This window comes from Tamandua tetradactyla, chromosome 25 (assembly GCF_023851605.1).
Source record: "Tamandua tetradactyla isolate mTamTet1 chromosome 25, mTamTet1.pri, whole genome shotgun sequence".
Classification (NCBI taxonomy): Eukaryota; Metazoa; Chordata; class Mammalia; order Pilosa; family Myrmecophagidae; genus Tamandua; species Tamandua tetradactyla.
Window position 1 is genome coordinate 43,967,630 of NC_135351.1, and position 20,539 is coordinate 43,988,168.

The 20,539-nt window shown below is 50.9% G+C and overlaps 1 protein-coding gene across 3 annotated transcripts in view; it reads left to right on the forward strand.

Moving 5' to 3' along the window:
• The window catches only part of UTRN (utrophin), a 440,716-nt gene that overhangs the window by 377,013 nt on the left and 43,164 nt on the right, over positions 1-20,539 (forward strand). For all 3 annotated transcript variants that reach the window (XM_077143388.1, XM_077143386.1, XM_077143387.1), the window contains 5 exons: positions 2,263-2,341; positions 3,721-3,781; positions 10,383-10,444; positions 11,972-12,046; positions 17,972-18,173. In XM_077143388.1, the coding sequence (XP_076999503.1) occupies positions 2,263-2,341; positions 3,721-3,781; positions 10,383-10,444; positions 11,972-12,046; positions 17,972-18,173 (479 nt within the window). The remainder of the gene's footprint in view (positions 1-2,262; positions 2,342-3,720; positions 3,782-10,382; positions 10,445-11,971; positions 12,047-17,971; positions 18,174-20,539) is intronic.

The window sequence follows — 20,539 nt, forward strand, 5'->3', positions numbered from 1 at the left end:
AGTGTCGCGAGCCCAAGTGCCACACTGACTTATTAATAGAAATTTTAGTGTGAAGTTTGAAGTGCTATTCTTGTGTATTTGCAGAAAATTGTAGCAGATCACATCATGATCATTTCAACCTGGTGTGGCCAGAGAGCATTTTTGTATTTTTTTTTCTTCGGAAAGTTTAAGAAAGCCTCATCCTTGTTTTCCCCACTGGCTGCTCCTGAGGCTCTTGCTCAATGTGGGTGGATGGCACATCTGTGCCATGGGGGGCTTGCCTGCAGCTCTCCACGCTTCGCTGCTCCTGATTCGCTTTAATGACGTCCGACTTGACTCCCTGGGCCAGACTGCAGGGAGCTGAGCCCGTAGCTGCCCTCGAGCCTGCATTCTGTCGGCCTCTGCAGCCGCTTCCCTCGCCACACGGGGCTTTTCGCCCAGGTTTTGTAGAACCTTGTCACATGCAGTGGCCAGTTTCTGGGAATTGTAAATTTTCCCTTAAAACGAACAAGGTAATTTCAGTGGAGGAGTGAAAAGTGAATTCTTACACATCTCTGTGTTGGACCTAAAATGTGAGACTTAATGAGATAAATGTGTGGTTTTTTGAGGTAGCACATAGAAACCTTTTATTTCAGGTATGCTATTTTATAGCATAATAGTTCTGCCGTGTTAATTCAAAGATTGGCAGCACCAGTGGTTCCAGGTTTCTTCCTGTGAGTGAGGAGGTGTGGATGGATGTGCCGTCTCGGGTGGTCTCTTCTGTCTTTGAGAAGCACTTTGCTCTGGACTGTGGGGGGCTGACTGCGTTCCTTGCACGCGTCTTGTCTCGCGGGGGTTGGCTGGAAGTGTTGACCTTCATTCTTTCCCCTCTGCTCCCCTTCTCCACTCAACCACCTTCGCGTGGACCTTCTGCCGTCCGGCTGGGCCTGCTCAGCGTTCTCCCTTAGCTCCAGCGCTCCAAGCTCAGCGGTCAGGGAAGATGTCAGGCCTGAGAGGGCCCTGCACTCAGCCGGCCGGTAAAGCGCACTCGGATGGGGCAGGAAGGGTGGCGCTGGCAGCCTCAAGGCTGGCTTTCAGGAGCAGCGTCTCCGTTACTTGCCTTGACCAGGGTGTGTAGCGTCTGACAGCATCTCGGCCTATCGGACTACGTGGCCACGCCATCTGAGCAGGTGCCAGGAAAAAGCAGAGCGGCCCAGCGGGCCATAGGACACACAGCTTGTGTAAAGGCAGCCGAAAAGCAGATTGTCAGTCCGAATGGATCCGCAGCTCACACTGCAGAGACCAGGGGAGAGGAAATGGGGCTGTCAGCAGGCCGGGTGCCATGGTCACCGTTTGTTCGGTTTCTCAGGACGGCGCCCCGCGTTTTCACCCTGCAGGCGCCGGCTGTGGAAGGCGCATAAGCTAGCGTTGGGGAGAGTGGTCTGCTGGGAGGAAGCCGGCATGCCCTAAGAGGAGGTGTGGGACACCATCCCGGAGAAAAATAAGCTGCTCCATCCACATGTGATTTTCACACTCTTTAAACAATGTAGACAGGGAGAAAGGCACATCTGCTGCACGCACGAAAGCTGGCAAAGTGTCTGTGTGTCTGTCTGCCTAGCTGTCTACCAATCTGTCTTTCTGTCTCTCTCTGTCATCTCTTTCTCTTATTCTTTACCCGTCCGTCTACCTATCACCTATCTAATCTTTCATCCATGCATCTATCTATCTAATCAATCCATCATCTTTCTGTCTACCTGTGTATCCGTCTGTCTTTCTCCACCATCTGTCTGTCTACCCCAAATTCTCCTGGAGTATTTTAGGCTTCCGTTTCATCTGCTCCCTGTAGCACTTGTCATCACCCTCCTCACTGAAGGGAAAAGGGGAGCCCTGGGTCCTAGGACCATGTGGAGGGTTTAGATGCAGTGGGGCAGTGTGGGGGGTGGCCAAGGCTTACCTGTGCACACCTGACCATGAGCAGCAGGTGACCTGGTGGCAAACACCAGTGCTGCCACTTTCTACCTGTAAGGACTGTGACTCCGTTTCTTCACGTGGGAAATGGTGATGATGGGGAAACTTACCTAACAGGGTACTGTGGAGATTAAAGGAGCTGATTCCTGTAAATCGCCTGACGCCAGGGGAGTCTGTCTTCACCCCATACTGCTGACCCAGAGCCGGCTCGGGTCTGTGCGGTCACTGCTGCCTCGGCGACACCACCATTTACTGTGGTCCTTAGGTCCAGGGTATTTTCAAAAGTCATCGTCTTTTGAAATCAAATGCTTTCATCTCTCTTCTGTGTGTGTGCAGGTGTCAGTTGATGACCGCCTTAAACAGCTTCAGGAAGCCCACCGGGATTTCGGACCCTCCTCCCAGCATTTCCTCTCGAGTAAGTGCTACTGGGGCAGTGACCCTGTTCACCCGGCACGTTAGCCTGCCCTCCCCTCCCTTCAGAGGCCTTCCTTCCCCATAAGTGTATCTTATGTTACATAAAACGTGTCAGAGGAAGTAGTAACATTGATGACCATGTTTTTAATTGGTTATTATTTGTAATATCACAGTGGCATTTGATAAATCTGTGTATCAAACATGAATTCATCCTCAGCTCTGGTTTATCACTGGGAGCAAACAGGTCTTATCATGTCACTGCATTTTTATCATTGACTGTGAAAGATACTAAGGAAGGGGGGTTTAGAGTTGCACAGATGTTTATAATAGTCATTCTGCCTTTTCCTGGACCTGTGAATCCCTTAAAGTTCGTTTATTCATTTAAAAATGCCATACTAATGCCCATTTCCTATAGTGGCCTTGTGAATTTAACGAGAAAACAGAGTCACACAAATCCCCCAGTCACTTCCCAGCACAAATGCTAATTAACAGTAAATGTTAATTACTTTCTTTTCCTACTCTGGAAACATATGTAAAAAAGCAGTTTATTAAATTTAATTTAATTCTATTTCTCTAAGGTTTAAAGCTTAGAACAAACTCACCTCCCCATCATCACTTCTTTTCATCTGTATCGATAGAGAGCACAAAACACCTAATTATATTGATTACATTCATATTGTCTCTTAATATTTTTGCCACTGTCGATAATCTGCTTTATCTCAATTCAAATCAGTGGTTTAATGAGGAATAATAGATTCTTATAAATAAGGACTAACCAGAGTTTTCGAAAATAAGTGCAATACCTCCCTTTAAGCAAATGTAAAATCTCAGTCATGGTAACATCTGGTGGCAAAGCAGTGCCCAGCACTTCCTGGGCATTCCAGGGGAAAGTAAGTGCTTATGATCGTCTGTCTTGCAACCACTCTGCTTCTTTACAATTCTTTAAAATATAACATGCCTATTTTTATTTAATTTTCTTTTTCATTTCATAAAATTTCATGTGCTTAATGACATCTCTTTATCTAGCTGGTCCTATGAATATGACACAAAGTACCGAATAATATTAGTGGCCTGGAAGATTCAGTCTTGGGAAATATAATTGTCATCTGTCTACACCAGGCAAACTTAATTGTAGTTATAGCTATTTCAACAACTATGAATAGAGTCCCATTTCCCGCCAGCCCTCATTCTAAGCTGTAGTGGCTATCACTGGTGAGCCTGAGGTTTTGCAGTGTTTTCATGAGACCGCAAAGGCAGGAGCCCTGGAATCCAGCTCTCAGTCCCAGCTCTGGCAGGTCCTGGGGGAGGGGCCGTGGTTTCTCCTTGGGGTGGAAAGCTTTGGGGTGAGCGAGTCCCCCTAACCTCCTTTTGTCTCCCCAGCTTCCGTCCAGCTGCCGTGGCAAAGGTCCGTTTCACATAATAAAGTGCCCTACTACATCAAGTAAGTCCATTCATCTCCTTCCGATTCCAGGAAAGTAATGTTGGTGACTCAGTGGCTTTCCCCCATGACTTGGAATTATGTGGAGTTCAGTCAGATTATCTGAAGGAAAATGCATATGTATACTTAATATTTAAGAGAAATTCGATTAAAAATCCAGGTGATCTCTGCAGTTTATCATGTTGGGGTATAGATATGTTTAGCTGATGTGTTTTTAAAGCAGAGGTTAAAATGTTTGGCAGAAAATGACAATTTCTAAGCCCTCTCTGACATCATGATGTTTCTCAGACATACTGATTCTAGAGTATTTTTATTTTGACCTGAAAATTCACATAAAAATTGCTTGTACTCTTCTCATTTTAATCTAACAAAAAGAAGCATGGTATTTAGCAAATACTTTCATGAGGAATATGTGAAATATTTTCAATGTTCTATTTGCTTATGGAAGTTCTACATCGTGTCAGCTTAGGTCCCTCATCCTCCGTGTTTGTCCCCTGTTTTTGAGTTTCTCCTTCTTGCTACATGTCTCTGGTAGTTAGATGGCATTTTATAGGCTATGAGCAGGATTTGAACCTTGGCCTTGTCTGCGTGTCTCCTTGGACAGCTCCACTGGTGGGGGTGTGGAGAGAGGGTGCTGGGCTCCATGGCCCCGTGCCCGTGGGACGTCCGTCCACTCGTTCCTGCTGGTATGTGGGCGCTGGCAGTGGCGGTGGTGCCACGTCCATGGGCGCAGGGGACTGCCTTCCTCAACCCTGACCCAAGCAGGGAGCACCGGCCTCGTCCAGTGCCGACGTCATACTTCTGATCTCTCCCCTCTGGAAGAACCCCAGCCTGAAGTTAGTGTCTGTGAAACAGTATCTTCTTAAGAAGGTTTTAAAATGGTAGCCTGAGATGTATGCTCAGGGTAGATCTAAAACTATGTTACCATAATGTAGAAAACATACACAGGCAAAGATGCAAATATATGCAACTTCAACAAAATATGTTACATTTTCTTAAGGGAATTTAGTATTTGTATTAAAGTCTAGTCTACAATTTAGCAAGTAGTGATGAACTTGAGGACAAGGTGTTGAAGTTCGGAGGTCACGTCCACTTAAACCTAAGGGGAAGAGACCAGGGCACGAGCCAGCTGGTATGGCTTTATTGAAATATGTGGCCATCTGCTCCCAATTCGACCCTTTTTATTATTTTACAGTTTTATTCTGCACTGTAACAATGACAATAGCATTCGAGAACTCTGTTATTTGCTGGGTGAATCTTGACTCAAATGGAATATTCCGTGCTTAGGTATGAATCCGGGTGCTGAGGATCACAGTGGCTGGTGGAGTTTTAAAATGGTAACCTGAGATGTATCCTCAGGGTAGATCTAAAACTATGTTGCCTTAATGTAGAAAACATATACAGACAAAGATGCACCTTTTAAGTCCATCCTTCATTTAGCTCTACTATTGAGAGGAATTTCTGGCATCCAGGTTTGTTTCATATGACTGAGAACTTCTTGGGTTAGATGCCTAAATCAGAATTTCACTAATTGAGAATTTTAGTAATTTAGGTAGGGTCTGGCCACCGTGTGATTGCTTAGTCTGCCAGTTCTTAGGGCTCAGAATTAATTGTAGAGTAAAAGGCACCTTATACAGTGTCCTGTTGGTGAAGGAACGGTGGTCACTGCTTCAAAATAAAATACCATATAGTCACGGGCTTCGGGCCTTGTCTGCATCGTCCGTGAAAGATGGCATTACGCAGTTTTAGTGCCACGTGTCTTTTATGATTTTCAAATATTCAGAAACTTGCTTATTTGCATAGAGTGAATTATCCTATTTTAGAAGACTTCTTTAACCAGAATTCTTGGTTTTTTCTCTGTTGTGTAGCAAGTTTGTTTCCCCACAAAGAAGGAACAGTCGACTCTGGAGTTAGAGTTTTCAGTCAGTATTTCCTGATGGAGAATATTGATGAAAAGGAAATTTAATTCCCAATAAATTTACAGCAAATAAATAGTGTATGAAAAGCCTTTTAAGATACTCTTCCCTTTTCATGACTGCACAAGTGGCAGAAAACATTAAAAATGAATTTAGTATGATTATCAGGTGACTAGAGTTTCCTGGGGCGTATTAGAATGTATTAATTTGGGCCAGAAAGGGAATAATTTTCAGGTAGAAATGCTAGAGGTAGTCAGTATTTAAGTATGTAATTTTATTATATTTTAATTCCAGAATACAGCAAGAAAATTGAAAAGCAAATGAGAAGTACATGTTTTTATTCCATGTTTTAATTTTATACATTAGTTGAGACACTCTGACATCCTCCGGTGCATTTCTGTCCCTTGACCATTCTTTATTAATATTGGGCAGTGACCGTGGGGCTCCAGGGCGCCTGGCTCCTGGGGGAGATGCCCCACCCCAGGTAACGGGGAGAGGGGGCTCCCACCCTACCCAGGAGGTGCAGGCAGCAGTGACGCAGGAAGGGTCCCAGGAAGCACCTTACCTGTACTGGGGGTGGGAGCTCACCAGCAGGGTGGGAGGCCACAGGACGGACCCTCTCTGGGAAGAGCACGCCCCGTTTCCCTCCTCCCACACATGCCTGTCGGGAGGGCAGCTCTGTCCTCAGCCCCGGACTTTGAAGTGTGAACTCTTGGGACAGGAGGAAGACTCTGAGTCCCTTCCCAGAGGTGCTCTTGGCCTTAATGGAAAGGAAATAGATGGGAACCCTGAGGCTCATGCCCCTCCCCCCCTGGCTCCCTCAGGCCACTCCGTGGACAGGGTGGGGACAGGAGACCCGGGCCCTCCTGCTGACCAGCCAGGGGCTCCCTGCACCTGAGGACTTCACGCTCCGCATCCGTGCACGGCAGGGCCAGAGTGTGTGTGCCCTGGCGGGAGCCCTGCTGACACCTTCTGGAGCCTCGGCCACCCCTGCTCCCTGTGCCACACTGCCTGCCACCGGGATCGGGGTGCCGCCGGGATCGGAGTGCCGCACAGGGGGTGCGCCTTGGGACCGGAGGGGCTGCCGTGGGCCGGGACAGGGACGGCCACGACTGTCACGGTGAAGGTCCCTCTTCCCGTCGGCAGCCGTGCAGGACAGCTACTGGATGGACTGGGGAGTGGACAGGCTGCCTGTCTCTGCACTGCTAGAAAGTGAAACGTGGCAGAAAAGACTTTGTACAACAAACAGAAAAAAACAGAAGTTACTAATGCCCATTAGAGATGAAAAAACTTTTTAAAAATCACCTGAATGCTCTTAGTCGGCTTAGAAAGGGGACCGGGAGGGGCACGACAGAGCGGGAGCTCCCGAGTCAGCCCCGAGCAGGGCCAAGGCAGCAGCCACATCACAGACCGTCTCCCTGCTGCGCCCAGTGTTTGGGGGTCCGGGGCGGATATTGGGGGTCAGGGGCGGGCGAGGGGGTCAGGGGCAGGCGAGGGGGTCAGGGGCGGGAGTTGGGGGTCAGGGGCAGATATTGGGGGTCAGGGGCGGGCGTGGGGGTCAGGGGCGGGCGTTGGGGTCAGGGGCGGGCGTTGGGGGTCAGGGGCGGGCGTTGGGGGTCAGGGGCGGGCGTTGGGGGTCAGGAGCGGGCGTTGGGGGTCAGGGGCGGGCGTGGGGGTCAGGGGCGGGCGTTGGGGGTCGGGGGCGGGCGTTGGGGGTCAGGGGCGGGCGTTGGGGGCCAGGGGCGGACGTTGGGGGTCAGGGACGGGATTTGGGGGTCAGGGGCGGATGTTGGGGTCAGGGGCGGACGTGGGGGTCAGGGGCGGGCATTGAGTGTTCCCCTGAGTTCTGGGCCCAGCACAGTATCAGCAGGGCGAGGTCTCTGGGGTTATGTGTGGATTGTGTGTGTTTGTGTTTAGTGTGTGTGAGTTGGGTGTTAGCGTGTAGTGGGTCCGAGTGAGTATCTGCGTCAGAAACGGCGTGTCCCTGAGCAGGTCTGTGTTCTGGGGGTAAGTCTTCACACGGGGGAGATGGAAGATGCAGGTCACACGCGGGCTGGCGGGAAGCGGGTGCCGCATGGACTGTGGCTCGGTAGCCGGCGGCTGGACAGTCGAGCTGTGGGGTCAGGTGAGGGATGTGGGATCAGCCTGTGGGTTGTGACCTTCTCCAGCTGAGCTCAGCGTGGCCGCCCGGCCTAGACATGGCATGAGTGACCCAGCAGGGGCTCTCCCAGGGGGGTGCAGAGCGCCCACCTCTCTGCCCTGATGAGGGGGGCTGACGGGAGCTCAGGTTGTGGCAGAGCCGTCACTAGTGGGCAGCCAGTGCGCTGAGTTTAAAGCAGCTCAAAGGCAGTGGAAGTTGGAGGTGGCTGTCCCCGGTTCCTGAGTGTCCTGTAAGCTGGGGTGCCGGCACCCTCAGCCCATTTGGTGTCCTTTTGCTTCCTGCACCTTTGGACTTACTGTTAATTGCTGCTTTGTTGTTGTTTTTTTTTTTAATTTTTCATTTTATTCTTAGGTAGATTCTCCTGTATGACCTTTAAAAAGAGAATTTTATTAACCGCTTTGCCATTTTATTTTAGAGTTTATCAGGGAGCACAATGTCAAGTCTCACTTCCCTTTTACATCTGAGACTGGCCCAACCCTAAACTATTGCTGTTTGAAAGATACAAAGAAGTTCCTTCTAGTTTGGAGCCTCTGGGCATAGGGCTGCACGGCCGAATCTGCCCCTGTGCAAACACTTTGAGCTTTTAGGCTGACAGGGTTTGCCTTTCCCTCCCTGCACTTTAAAAGCAAACAGAAAATCCCAGCCCGCTGGCCACCCCTGCTGCTTTCTCAGTCACTGCTGTTTGCTGAGCTGCAGTGTCCTTTGCAGCCAGGGCTGGTGGCGGCCATTCTACCCAAGGGACGCAAGGGCCCCGCGGTCACAGAGGGGGCTTGTGGCTTCCCTCCCTGCCCTGCTTCCCCAGACGTGGGTCTGTCGGCCCCGTGTGTCCTCTTCCTCTACCTTGTGGATGGCAGCGAGCCCCTCGAGGCTCTGGGCGCCCGCCGGAGGTCGTTGTCCAAGTGTGCAGACCCGCTCTGGGTTGCTGGGGTCTGTCTCTGGGCATGGTGTTGCCATGGGAACCGGAATGACCAGAGAGGGGCTGGGAGCGAGGGGCTCTGGGAGGGAGGGCCACAGCTGGGCACCCCGCGGTGAGGTCATTTGAACTCTGGGTTTGCAGCACAGCCTTCGTGTTTCTTGGCGGCAGGGAAGACGTTCTTTCATTAGTGGGCGTGTGCTTTTCTCCACTGTGATTCCTGCATCCGGAGTGTTTTAGGTCCGCACTGCCCACGCTTAGCGGGAACCTGGCTCGCCGGGCAGTGGCCACACTGCAGGTCCTGACTGTGAGGACCTGGGCAGGGCCAGGTGCTGCACTGGCACGAGCTCTGGGCCCCGCTGGACAGGCCGGACTTTGGGCCAGTAGGTCTCAGGGTCTGCTCTGTGGGTCTGGAAGCAGATCTTGATGCTCGGAGGGAGACAGCCCCTGCGGCTTCGTCCTGGAGATAGGACACTAGAGCTTGTCCCTGCTGAGAAGTCAGGATGCCGAGCGCAGAGTCACACTGCCCAGCCCCTTCCCATTTGCCGCCTGAGGTTTGCGAATTTCCGGGACCTTTTACAGACCCACTTTCAAATAGGAACATAAATACTTTTCAAAGCAAATTACAAGTTCGTTGGGAGTTCTCTTATCGTGCGTGTGAAAAGTGAGTGTGTTCTCCTGGTGATGCACCCCACTTTTTGATAGATTATGTAAGACTTTTAATAAAAGTAGTCTCTCCTGAGTTAGATTCTATGAACATGTAAACACCACTCTCCTGGGTGCTGTGCCATTTCCCTCGGCTTACTCTGCACTCTGTGCGCCCTCTGAGCACTTGTAAGTCCCACTGCCACACCCTGACTCCCTAAAGGATGGGGGGCGGGGAGTCCACGCAGCCCACGGTGCACGGGGCTGCCAGCGCGTCCCCCACACAGCGCAGTGACGAGCCTCTTCACAGCAGATGCAGGTCACTGGTGAGGGGTTTAGAGAAAGAGAAAATGTAATGCTTGTTCTGTAGGTGAAGAATGAGAATCACGAGGAAAGGAGTTTGATGCAGAGACAAAGCGCTGTGTGCAGACACCGAGGTGGAGGGCTGGGAGAGGCGTGGGGATAGCCCTGGGGGTCCAGAAGGGGTGCCGGTCACCGTGGGAGGAGAAGCCAGCTGGACGGGGGGCCGCGACTGCACCAGAGTCGAGCGCCCCTTCCCCGTGCCGCAGGCATGGTGTGAACCTGGAGAGTTTAGCAGCTTTTCCACTTTTCCGTGCTCCTGGAAGGCGGGGGCTGGTGCCGAGTGAGAATCCCCCCACCTGGCAGGAGTGAAATTATCTGCAGCCCACGTTGTCCAGCCACACGGGCGGGAGGCCCAACAACCAGTGACTGTCACACTTTGTGTCTAGGCTTTATGTTTCCATTGCAGTGTTTCTTTGAAATGAGTAAGACAGACTTCTCCGTCCCTATTTTCACAGAGTTGCTCAAACAAAATTGATTGTTGAGGTTTCAGATGTGAAGTGGTGGCTGGGCAGCAGGTTTCTGAGCTGTCTTTGGGTATTTCCTGTGTGCCCTACGTTGTTTTATATAATCTTTTGCTTATTTTTAAAACATTATCCTTTTACTCAGCCACCAGACGCAGACGACCTGTTGGGACCATCCGAAGATGACAGAGCTCTTCCAGTCTCTGGGTGAGTCTGCCCACTTAATAGGAATGAATGGACCATGAACTGAATGAGCCCTAAATAATGGGGTGGGAGGGGGGGATGAGGGTAAAATAAATGAGGAGGCTGAAATATTAGTGGTCAATGAGAGGGAGGGTAAAGAGTATAGGATTATGAGTTTTTACTTTTTCTGGAGTGATGCAGATGTTCTAAAAAGGATCATGGTGATGAATACAAAGCTATGTGGTGATGTTGTGAGCCATCGATTGTATGCCATGTATGGACGGTATGTGTGTGAAGATATCTCAGTAAAATTATTTTTAAAACATGTGCAACGTTAAAAAACAAAATATAAGCCATAGGATTTATTAAAAAAAAAAAAAAAGAATCCACATGGAACCAGTGGCAGCTTCTCTCCCCTCCCTTGCTGGGCCTAAAGTACCCTGACCCTGGCATTTAGGAGCAGTTGTCAACTTGTGAGGGCAGAACGTGACCAGGTCGTACCTTTTTCCCATAGAATGCCTGGTTTGAACAGTGTGAGCCAGAAAGCATCGATTTGAAGAGAGGGACTTAGTGTACCCCCCCCGCAGGCTGAGTCATCTTAAACTGCGTACAAAAAAACAGTGCCGTCACCACTGCCTCCCACCCTCTGCTTTAAATTTGCTTTCAGTTCACTTTTATCCAGTGAATCTTATTAAATTAGCTTATCTGATTTCACTTTGTGTAAGTAGTCATGAAGAGCTAAATTCCTTTCAATATAAAATGCAAGAAAACACACTGGATGAGAATTCCTATCTCATTTAGATTTCTGGTCATATACACCCCTGAGCTGCTGGTATGGATGGATCGGTGGCATTTAATGAGGTGTTCCTTTGGGTAGCTCTGGGGCTGCCCGAGCTGGTGGGCAGCTTCCTCGGGCACCCCCTCCCTCCCAACACCAACAGGGGCCCGCCACTTCTGATCTCTGTAAATATCGGGCTTCTGCAGGGGCTCTCATTTGGGTGGGCACGGGGGTCTGCAAACGTTCGACAAGCCAAAGGGGAGCCACTGGCTTCCTTCGTTTGTAGGAGAGGAGAGCTGGATGATTGCCAAGCTTTCTTCTCACTGTGCTGTCACTGAGACTCTGTCGTTAGGACATAGAGAAAGAAACCACAAGGTCCAGTGTTTGCAGAGGTTTGAGTGTTGACGTTAGGGTCATTTTAGCCAGATCTGATAAAGAAATGCCAGAAGGAGCCTGAGCATACGACCTGCTTTGTGGGTGGTGAGCCTGCAGCCTGCTCTGTCCAGGGGCAGCGGGACCTCTGGTCCTTCTGCGGCCACGTCCACAGCTGCACCTTCTCCTCCCCTCTCTGCCCTCCTCCTGCTTTGACATGTGCTCCACATGGGGTTCATGATCGTTGGATTATTTTCTTAAATAAAGGTGGAGTTAGGGGAGGAGTTTAATGCTGGGTGGGCAGAATATGTTTCCTGCCCCTGAAGTGGTCAGACATCTACTTGGCCTTCAGTAGATGCTAAATTAAAAGAGTGCTTTTGATTGTCCCCTTTCTGTTTCAGCCGACCTGAACAACGTCCGCTTCTCTGCCTACCGCACAGCCATCAAGATCCGGAGACTGCAGAAGGCGCTCTGCTGTGAGTCTTTCCACCAAAGCATCCCTCTGTCACTTGGCTTGCCTTTCATTATTTAAGGATAAAGATAAATAAGGGGGTGCTCGGATTGCAGAGCTAATCTGATTTTCCACGCACCTCTCTCAAGTACTGGGCTGGGTTTCCATCAATGCCTGATGACTTGTGCCATTAGCTGCAGGGGAGAACTCAGCACTGTTTCCCTTCTCAGCTGTAGAACAAAATTAACCAAAGCAAAGGAGTAATAGAACTTTCCAGAATTATGCTGATACCTCTTGGGATTAAATCAGAGCATCAAAGCCGTGGGCCGGTGCCTCTTTAGCTCTTACAACCAAATAATAACAGAGCGCTGCAAGTCGCTTTCCTGATGCAGACTTGAACTGGCACCGTAAGGACTCTGTGTTCCATTAAGTGTGTCTTGCAACATTTAATATTATTAATATGAACTTTTCCAGCTCAGTTCAGTTTAGTGAGAGATAGTCATTATCACCAAAAGGCTTTTTCCCCTAAATAAGCTAAAATCAAATACAAATCTGGGTATAGTTTTCGTGACCAGGTCTACGCAGAGAATACCTAGAACCATCAGGACAGTGGAAAGTGGCATTTGCCTGTACTTTGACAAGGGGCCATTTGAGCAAGTCCAACAGTCTTGTTTGCTGCTTTTTGTTGACAGCTATTATGCGTCTAGTCAGACTAGTGAAATTTGAAAGTTACCCTTAGAAAAATGTGCATTCGAATTGAAAATCGATTAAAAGTCATTAGAATTAGCAGCCCTGAATTATACATGTGAATGGGAATTAGCTAAAAGGGGAAATTTTCGGTGTTATGTTTATCGCTAGAATAACAAAAATCACAAAGCTGTAGGGCTATACAAACAGCGAACCCTAATGTAAACTATGATAAAATTATGATATATTCTCTCGTCAGGAGTAACCAAGATGCCACATAAACGCCGAATGTTGGAAATTGGGGGTGGGTATTTTCTGTATGATCTATTTTTGTACAACTTCTCTAAAAAAGGACCACATTAAACAGATAAAGCAATTAAGTCAGTAGAAATTAGCAGTACAGTCTAAGCCAGCCACCTGAGGTGGGTTAAGGAAAGAGAGGAGAAAATCGAGACTCGTTCAGTGAAAGCAACCGTGAAAAGCTTTAACTACGAAAAACTCAAACTCTAGATGGAAGGGAAGGTAAAGAGCAGAAATCTTTACCGGTGGGGGTAAAGAGGTGGGGAGGAGTGTGGGCTGACCTTCGCTCTGCCTTAGGAGCGAGCCTGGGCAGGTAGCAGGTCAGGGGGGTCTCAGCAGCGGTGGCAGGATGAGCACACCTGGTGGTCTGCCTGCTCATTGGGACAGAAGAACCTGGGGCAGGTGTGGGCAGGGGCCAGGTGCGGGCAGGGGGCAGGTGCGGGCAGGGGATGGGTGTGGGCCTGGGACTGGCAGTCCTGAAGGGGCCCTGCTTTGTGGCCAGTGTCTGCCTGGGGGCTTGGGACACCTTCTCTGGCCCATGTGCTGTGCAAGGCGGACCTGTCCCGGCCTCAGCCCTGCTGACCCATGGCGGCTCTGCCCCTTTCTCATGTGGCCTCAGGGCCGGCCGCCCTTCAGGATGCTGGGCTATGGATGTATCGTGATTTCCCGCCTTTGGTTCTTCTGACTGTGAAAGAGAGAAAAATCTCCCTTTCTTCTGCTCGTCCCTCAAACCTGAGAGGGGTCAGGGTCCTGCTGGGAGAGGGGCTGCAGGTGCTGGGGAGGGGCTGCAGGTTTGGGCAGGAGCAGCAGGTGCTGCGGGTGGGGTGGCAGGGACCAGGAGGCCGGGTCAGGTGGTCAGACAGCCAGCGGGCAGCTGCGGAGGCCCTAGGCGGTGGGGGTGGGCGCCCCTGCGCCTCATCCCGGCCTCCTACGCAGGGTTTGAGAAGACTCTGAGCATTGGATGGAACCAGTCCTGCTCTTTGCCTCCTTTGCCTTGTGCCTGAGCTGCCCTTTGGCTGCTCCTGGAAGGAGAATCCTCACTTCATGGGTTCCCTGAAGGCGTCTCCTGGGGATGACTTTGGGGAGGTGCCGGCTCAGGCAGGGGCAGCGTTGGGCATGGTGAGTGGGGGTGCAGATCCCTCGCATCGCAGCACAGCTTGTGCCGGAGACCCCTGGAAGGGGCGGGCGTTGGCGTCTGACCCCCCATGCCTTGGGGCCGGGTAGGGATCCCGTAGCAGGGCTGCAGGACACAGCAGTGCGGGCACTGGGGGCACCAGCGTCTGGCGGCGGTGGGAAGGTGGGGTCTTTGGGTCGGGGACCTGTGCTGTTAGCGGGGGTCAACCAGGCCCCTCCCAGCACGGGGCCAGGGAAGAATGCATCTGGGGGCTGGCTGCCCTCCACAGGTGGTCGTTGAAACCACAGTGCCGAGAAACTGAACGACACTGAAGTCGCAGGTGGGGCTTGGATTTGTCCCAACCCCACCTCTGGCCACAGGCAGCTTGAGCTGCCTGCATGACCTGCCTGCGTCTCTCCCGGGGTGCACTCAGACCCCCGAAGGGACCCCCCGAATGGAGCGGACTGGCCTCTTTCCCTGGCTTGCGTGTTTTACGCAGCCTCTTTCTCTCCTTGTGTTTTTAAAGAACAGCTTATCAGTGAGTTGCTCTGAAATGAAATCTTTATAATTTTTAAGCAGCTCTTTTCCACTGTAGATAATTTGAAAGAAGTTTTTTTGGCCTTTAAGCAGCTAGGGTGGACACGTTTCACAAACGCTTCTGTGAATTCAAAATTAGTGGTTATGCAACAGTTTAAAATAGATAAATACAAAAGAAGCTATTTATTCATTTTATCTAACTGTCAAAATATGTCGTTATATTTTTTAGGGAAACAGTTTTGCATCAGGCAAAGAGGAAATAATTGGCTGTGTTTTTTAAAAAGGAGTACCCTGAGCTTATTTCTTTGAACCTTAAACTAGAAGGACTGCAGAAAGCAGTACCTTCTCTGGACAGGTCTTACACCAGCGGCCTGCTGCCCTTTCTCAGACCCAAACACTAGGATCCACTTGCTCGCTTTCCTCCTTGGCCGCGCATGGCTCAGAGCTGCTGACAGAGCACGTGGGCATCCGTGTCCTGGGGCCGCCATGGCGGGGCTGGGCATGTCTCTGAAGCTGAGGGGCTGGCGGCCGTGTGGGCTCTGCAGCGCGTGCCCTCGGCCCCGGGCAGCCCGGTCACCTGCGTCCAGCTAGCCCCTCCTCCGCCTTCTCCTAGGGGATGAGGCCTCTTCCCTCGCACCTCCGCTAAGTCCCCGTCTCCTAGTGAGCTCGCGTCACAGACACCAGGGCCAGGACCCCTCGCATCACTTCAGGGGACCGGCTCGCTGAGAACAGAGCACCCCACTCGCCCCTCGTTAACGCCCCCAGCCCCAGGGTGTAAGGAGGTGCCCTCGAGGGAGGAGCCCCTGCATCCCTTTTCCTGCTGTCAGCTTTGCACCGACTCCAGAACAGCTGATGGGGAACAGCTGATGCACAGCCCCAGGCCCTCTTCATCCACCCATGGCCATCCCTGTCCACCCGTGGCCATCCCCGTCCACCCGTGGCCATCCCCGTCCACCCATGGCCATCCCTGTCCACCTGGGGCCATCCCCTTCCACCCGTGGCCATCCCTGTCCACCCCTATCCATCCTGTCCACTGCATGACCCGCCCCGTCCTGTCCCACTGAACTCTTGCTGGGGAGGAAGGTCAGAGAGCCTTTCTCTCAGGAAGTCGCGTTTTCTCCACCAGCTCGGAGCTTATTTTTTTCGGCATGGTTCCCACCAATTCCACAACTCCAGGAAAGTGAAAGCCTGCCTTTCTTAGCCGTGCACAGAGGAGCGGGAAGAAAGTGCCCCAGTGTCCGTGTCTCAGGAACTGTACTCTCTACAATGCCCCCGTGTGATGCCATCCGAGCCGCACAAAACCTCAAGGGCGCGCAGGGAAGGTCACGTCGTCCTCGCTGCATGACCTGGCATGGCCCAAGGCACGTGGCCGAGCAGCAGGACAGAAGTCACAGCCCAGGGCTGCTGTCCCCCACTCACGCCTCCTGCACTGCCCTCGGGACGTGAGGACTGACGGGGACCCATGTCCGATCCCATTACTGGGGACTCACTCAGACGAGCGCCGTGTGGGGGCTTCTCACCACCCCCTTCCTCAGCTCCTTTCCCCAGAGGTGGCGGCTGGTGATGTCACACCGTGGAACCTCCACTGTAGAGGGACCTCTGCACTGCTGATGGGAGGGTGCCAGGGTGCCGCCCAGCTTGGGGGACCCCCCCATCATGCAGTAGCCCCACAGCTCCCACATTTGTGTAGTCCATGCTGAGAAAGGGCCGAGGACCTGCTCTCAGTCTGCGAACATTGGCATCGTGAGCTTCATAGGAGATCACCTGTCAGTTCACAGCAGTGCCTGTTTACTGCCACCCGGGGTGTCGGCATTCTGAGCTGGGTCCACAGGGAAGGACAGACAGCACCTCCTGTCTAAGGCAGGTGCTATGGGGGAGGACAGACAGCGCTTCCTGTCCGAGGCAGGTGCTATGGGGGAGGACAGACAGCACCTCCTGTCTAAGGCAGGTGCTATGGGGGAGGACAGACAGCGCTTCCTGTCCGAGGCAGGTGCTATGGGGGAGGACAGACAGCGCCTCCTGTCCGAGGCAGGTGCTAGGGGGGAGGACAGACAGCGCTTCCTGTCCGAGGCAGGTGCTATGGGGGAGGACAGACAGCGCCTCCTGTCCGAGGCAGGTGCTAGGGGGGAGGACAGACTGCGGTTCCTGTCCCAGCAGGAAGGTGCAGTGGTGGGATGGGAGCTCACATTTTGGGTGTGAACATTGTCCTGGCCACTGCGCCCAGTGCCTTCTGTGGACTTTCACCCCAGCCCTTCTGCAATCACCTCATCCCATGGGTAACAGGTGTAGTGGGACTGGGGCGGGGGAAGGAATAGCGGAAGCTTATGGGACACAGCGAACTATAAATATGACCCCATAGCACAGATATTTTTAAAAATATTCCATAACTAGAGGAAAGAGAAATTGCTTCTAACTCGTGGAAACAAAGTGCTTCCTGGAAGATGAGGCAACTGAGACGATGAAGTCTGTCTTTTTCTCTGTCTGAGCCCTTCCACTGCATGTCCATCCCGGCGTGACTCCCAGTCGCCCCGGTTTGCTGGAATTCTCATGTCTTCCACATGGCGCTGTCCCCCTGGGATTCTTCCCTGTCCCCGTTTGAAACACCCTCCCCAGGTGTTTTTTTTTTAAACGAATCCCCGATTCAACGCTCCCTCCCCGGGGCCTTGCCGCTGCCCTCTGCTTCCTGATGTGCTTGGGGAAACGTGTGTCCTCTCTGAGGCACCCCCCGTGCCAGCACCCCCAGCCCAGTGGGCGTGTTCTACCCGTGGGGGTGGGGAGAGGCAGGAGTGGGGCCAGGGCGTGAGCCATCCGAAGCCCACAGGGTGGGCGGGCGCCCCAACACCTCTGCTGTGTCTGCCGAGCCCGCCTCGCCGCTGGGCGTCCCGAGGGAGCTTTCTGGCCTGCGGTGCGCATGCTAGAGTCTGTTCAAGCCCGAGGCGCCGGGCAGCGGCCTGCAGGACAGGCGGGGCCGGCCGGGGGTCAGGGCTCAGAAGGCCGCAGGCCGCTGGGACTGGGTCTGGAGGGGCTTGCCCTCCTCCACCTGAAAGCAGAGACAGCCCAGAGAGGGGAAAGTAGGAGAAACAGGCATCCCAGAGGGGAAACCAAGGGGAAAAATCAAAAACGAGTTCAGAGTCTGAGGTGTGCAAATGTGCATGAAAGAATGGCTTGGAGTTTAAGAATGCAATGCTTTATAATTTTTAAAAATTGAAATGAACTACAAAGGACAGATTCTTAAGTTGACTGAGCTAGCTGGCCGAGACCGGAGGTGCTGCATGTGACGTGACGGCCGGGCGCCCCCTTCTCTCCTGCCAGTGGACCTGCTGGAGCTGGGCACCACGAACGACGTCTTCCGGCAGCACAAGCTGAGCCAGAACGACCAGCTGCTTGGTGTCCCGGACGTGGTCAGCTGCCTGACCACCGCCTACGACGGCCTCGGGCAGCTGCACAGAGACCTGGTCAACACGCCGCTCTGCGTGGACATGTGCCTCAACTGGCTGCTGAACGTCTACGACACGTGAGTGTGCGCGCCACTCCAAACGGTCCTGGGCCAGGGGCCACCCGCCAGACAGGCACCTGGCTTTTAAAAGTAAATTTAAAGAAAATACTAAAAAGAAAAAAAAAAGCTAAAGTGAATTTAAAGACAAATTGGGTGTTTACTTTGAAATACATTTCCCTGTGCGTATATTTATGCTACTTGTTGAAAATGAATGTTTTCCAAATCATCACACTTTTAACCAACAGTAGAACAAAAATGAATGAACCTCATTATTTTCAGATTTTGCTTCAGTTTATATAGGCTCTTATTATTATTAAAGTTGCATTTTTACTCCTCTCACTGTGAATGATGATATATCAGAATATCAAACTTTTAATCTTTTTCATCAAGAAACCTCACCTAGCCAAGTTCAATTTCCTTCTTGTAGGATTTCTTCTTTCAGAAGACAAAATCATGTATTTCTTGTTGAATTAAAACCATCTACTGGCTCATTCTAATCCTCTTTACAACATTGAATAATAACTTCATAGGGGTTTTGAATCTGGATTTATATTTGAATTTGGATTTATTATAGAATTAGCTTTATTTATTGCAATGGTGGTTATGTGTATATATGCTTTTAAAAAGTAATTTATGCCATAGGATGTGCTAAAACTGGAATTTAATTAAGAGTTCACTGTTAGATAAAGAGCATTTTCAACCCCATTAATTTGGCACTTTTGATTAAGTCAGTGCATTCGTGAAATAATCAATTCAGAAAGGCCTGCTGGGGCTCACATTTCTGCAACATGTGGAATTATTCATTTTTCTAGCAGAAATTTAAAGATGAAATAAGAAATTTAGAACCATCGTTTTCCTCTCAGGCACTAAAAGTCATTTTCCTTTAATTAGCTGCATGAAGATTTGCGTTCATCAGCTTTTATTTGATTAGAGAGAAAGAAGACCTGGCATCCCTGAGTCTCCTGTGCCTGGTAGCCGAGTGACCGTACGAAGACAGGGTGACAGCAATAGCTTTAGAGACTATTGAACTAAAAGTGTACTTATTTTTTATTGGAAGAATCATTTATCTTTCCACTTTCAAACAAATCACAACAAAGTTTATTTTTAAAAAATAATCAAATACCGTTGTGTGCTGAGGGCTCGTAAGCAGCTCCCCACACTGAACAGGGGTGCCCTAGAGTCTGGTCTGATGTGTTTTGATAAATTTTAGGTTAACGCGAGTCTTTCCTTTCCCAGGGCTCATGGCGTTAATCCATGATTAAGTTGCTCTTCCATTTTTTTAAACCCCCAAAAGAGATAATTTTCTATAATAAATTCACCAAAATAGCTGGTCAATTTTGTGTTTGAACTCCAACTTAATGTACCAGGGAACATGGCAAATTCAATGTACTCGGAAGGAATGTGGTTAGAGACTGTGCCTGAGTCCTGGGTTCAGGGAGCTGGGCGTTGTCTGGACAGCCCAAGGGGAAGAAGGCAGCAGGAGGGGAGGTCCCGCGGTTCCTGTTCCAGGGTCTGAGATGTCAGCACACCTCCACTTCCCACCATCATGTGTGAACACATGGGGAACGCTGTTGCAAGGGACTGTTTCTCCTCTAGAAAGCCAGTATCTTGAAATTTCTCATTTCCATCTTATTTCCATGTCAAAGACACAAAGCAAAGACCAGTCTGGGTCAGAAGATGCCTGTTCAGTCCAGCTTTCTGAATCAGACAGGGGACATGGGCAACCTTTCATGGTGGGGGGGGGGGCACTCTCAGATGGCCAGAGGTGATGCCCAAACTGTTAGCATCCTCTAAGAACTAGGACTTGTTCACCAAGCCCTAGTTCCTTGGAAAATATGATGGCAAGCCCTTCCCATTACCAGGACAGGTGGAGATCCCCAAGAAGCCTGAACCTTAGGGAAAAGGTGCCATGATGCACCCTCCCTGTCCTTTGGCCACTCTTTCATTCATGAACCATGCCTTGTTGGCTGCCTCTCTTGGAGTATACATTGCAGCCAGGACCGACATTTTCAGCCTTGACCAGCTCTTTACATAAAGAATGACGCACACACTGTTACATCATGGAATTCTAGAGCTGGGTGATCTTGGGAGGTGTCTCTTCTGGAGCTGGGTAATCTTAGGGGGAGGATTTTTCTATTCTGGAGCTAGGAGGGCTTTCGGGGGCTGTCTATTCTGGAACTAGGAGGTCCTGGAGGGTTGTCTATTCTGGATCTAGGAAGACTTGGAAGATTGTCTGTTTTGGAGTTAGGAGCACTTTGGGGGAGTTGTCTATTCTGGAGCCAGGAGAACTTGGGTTGTCTATTCTGGAACTAGGAAGACTTGGAAGATTGTTCTGGAGCTAGGAGGACTTTCAGGGGCTGTCTGTTTTGGAACTAGGAGGTCCT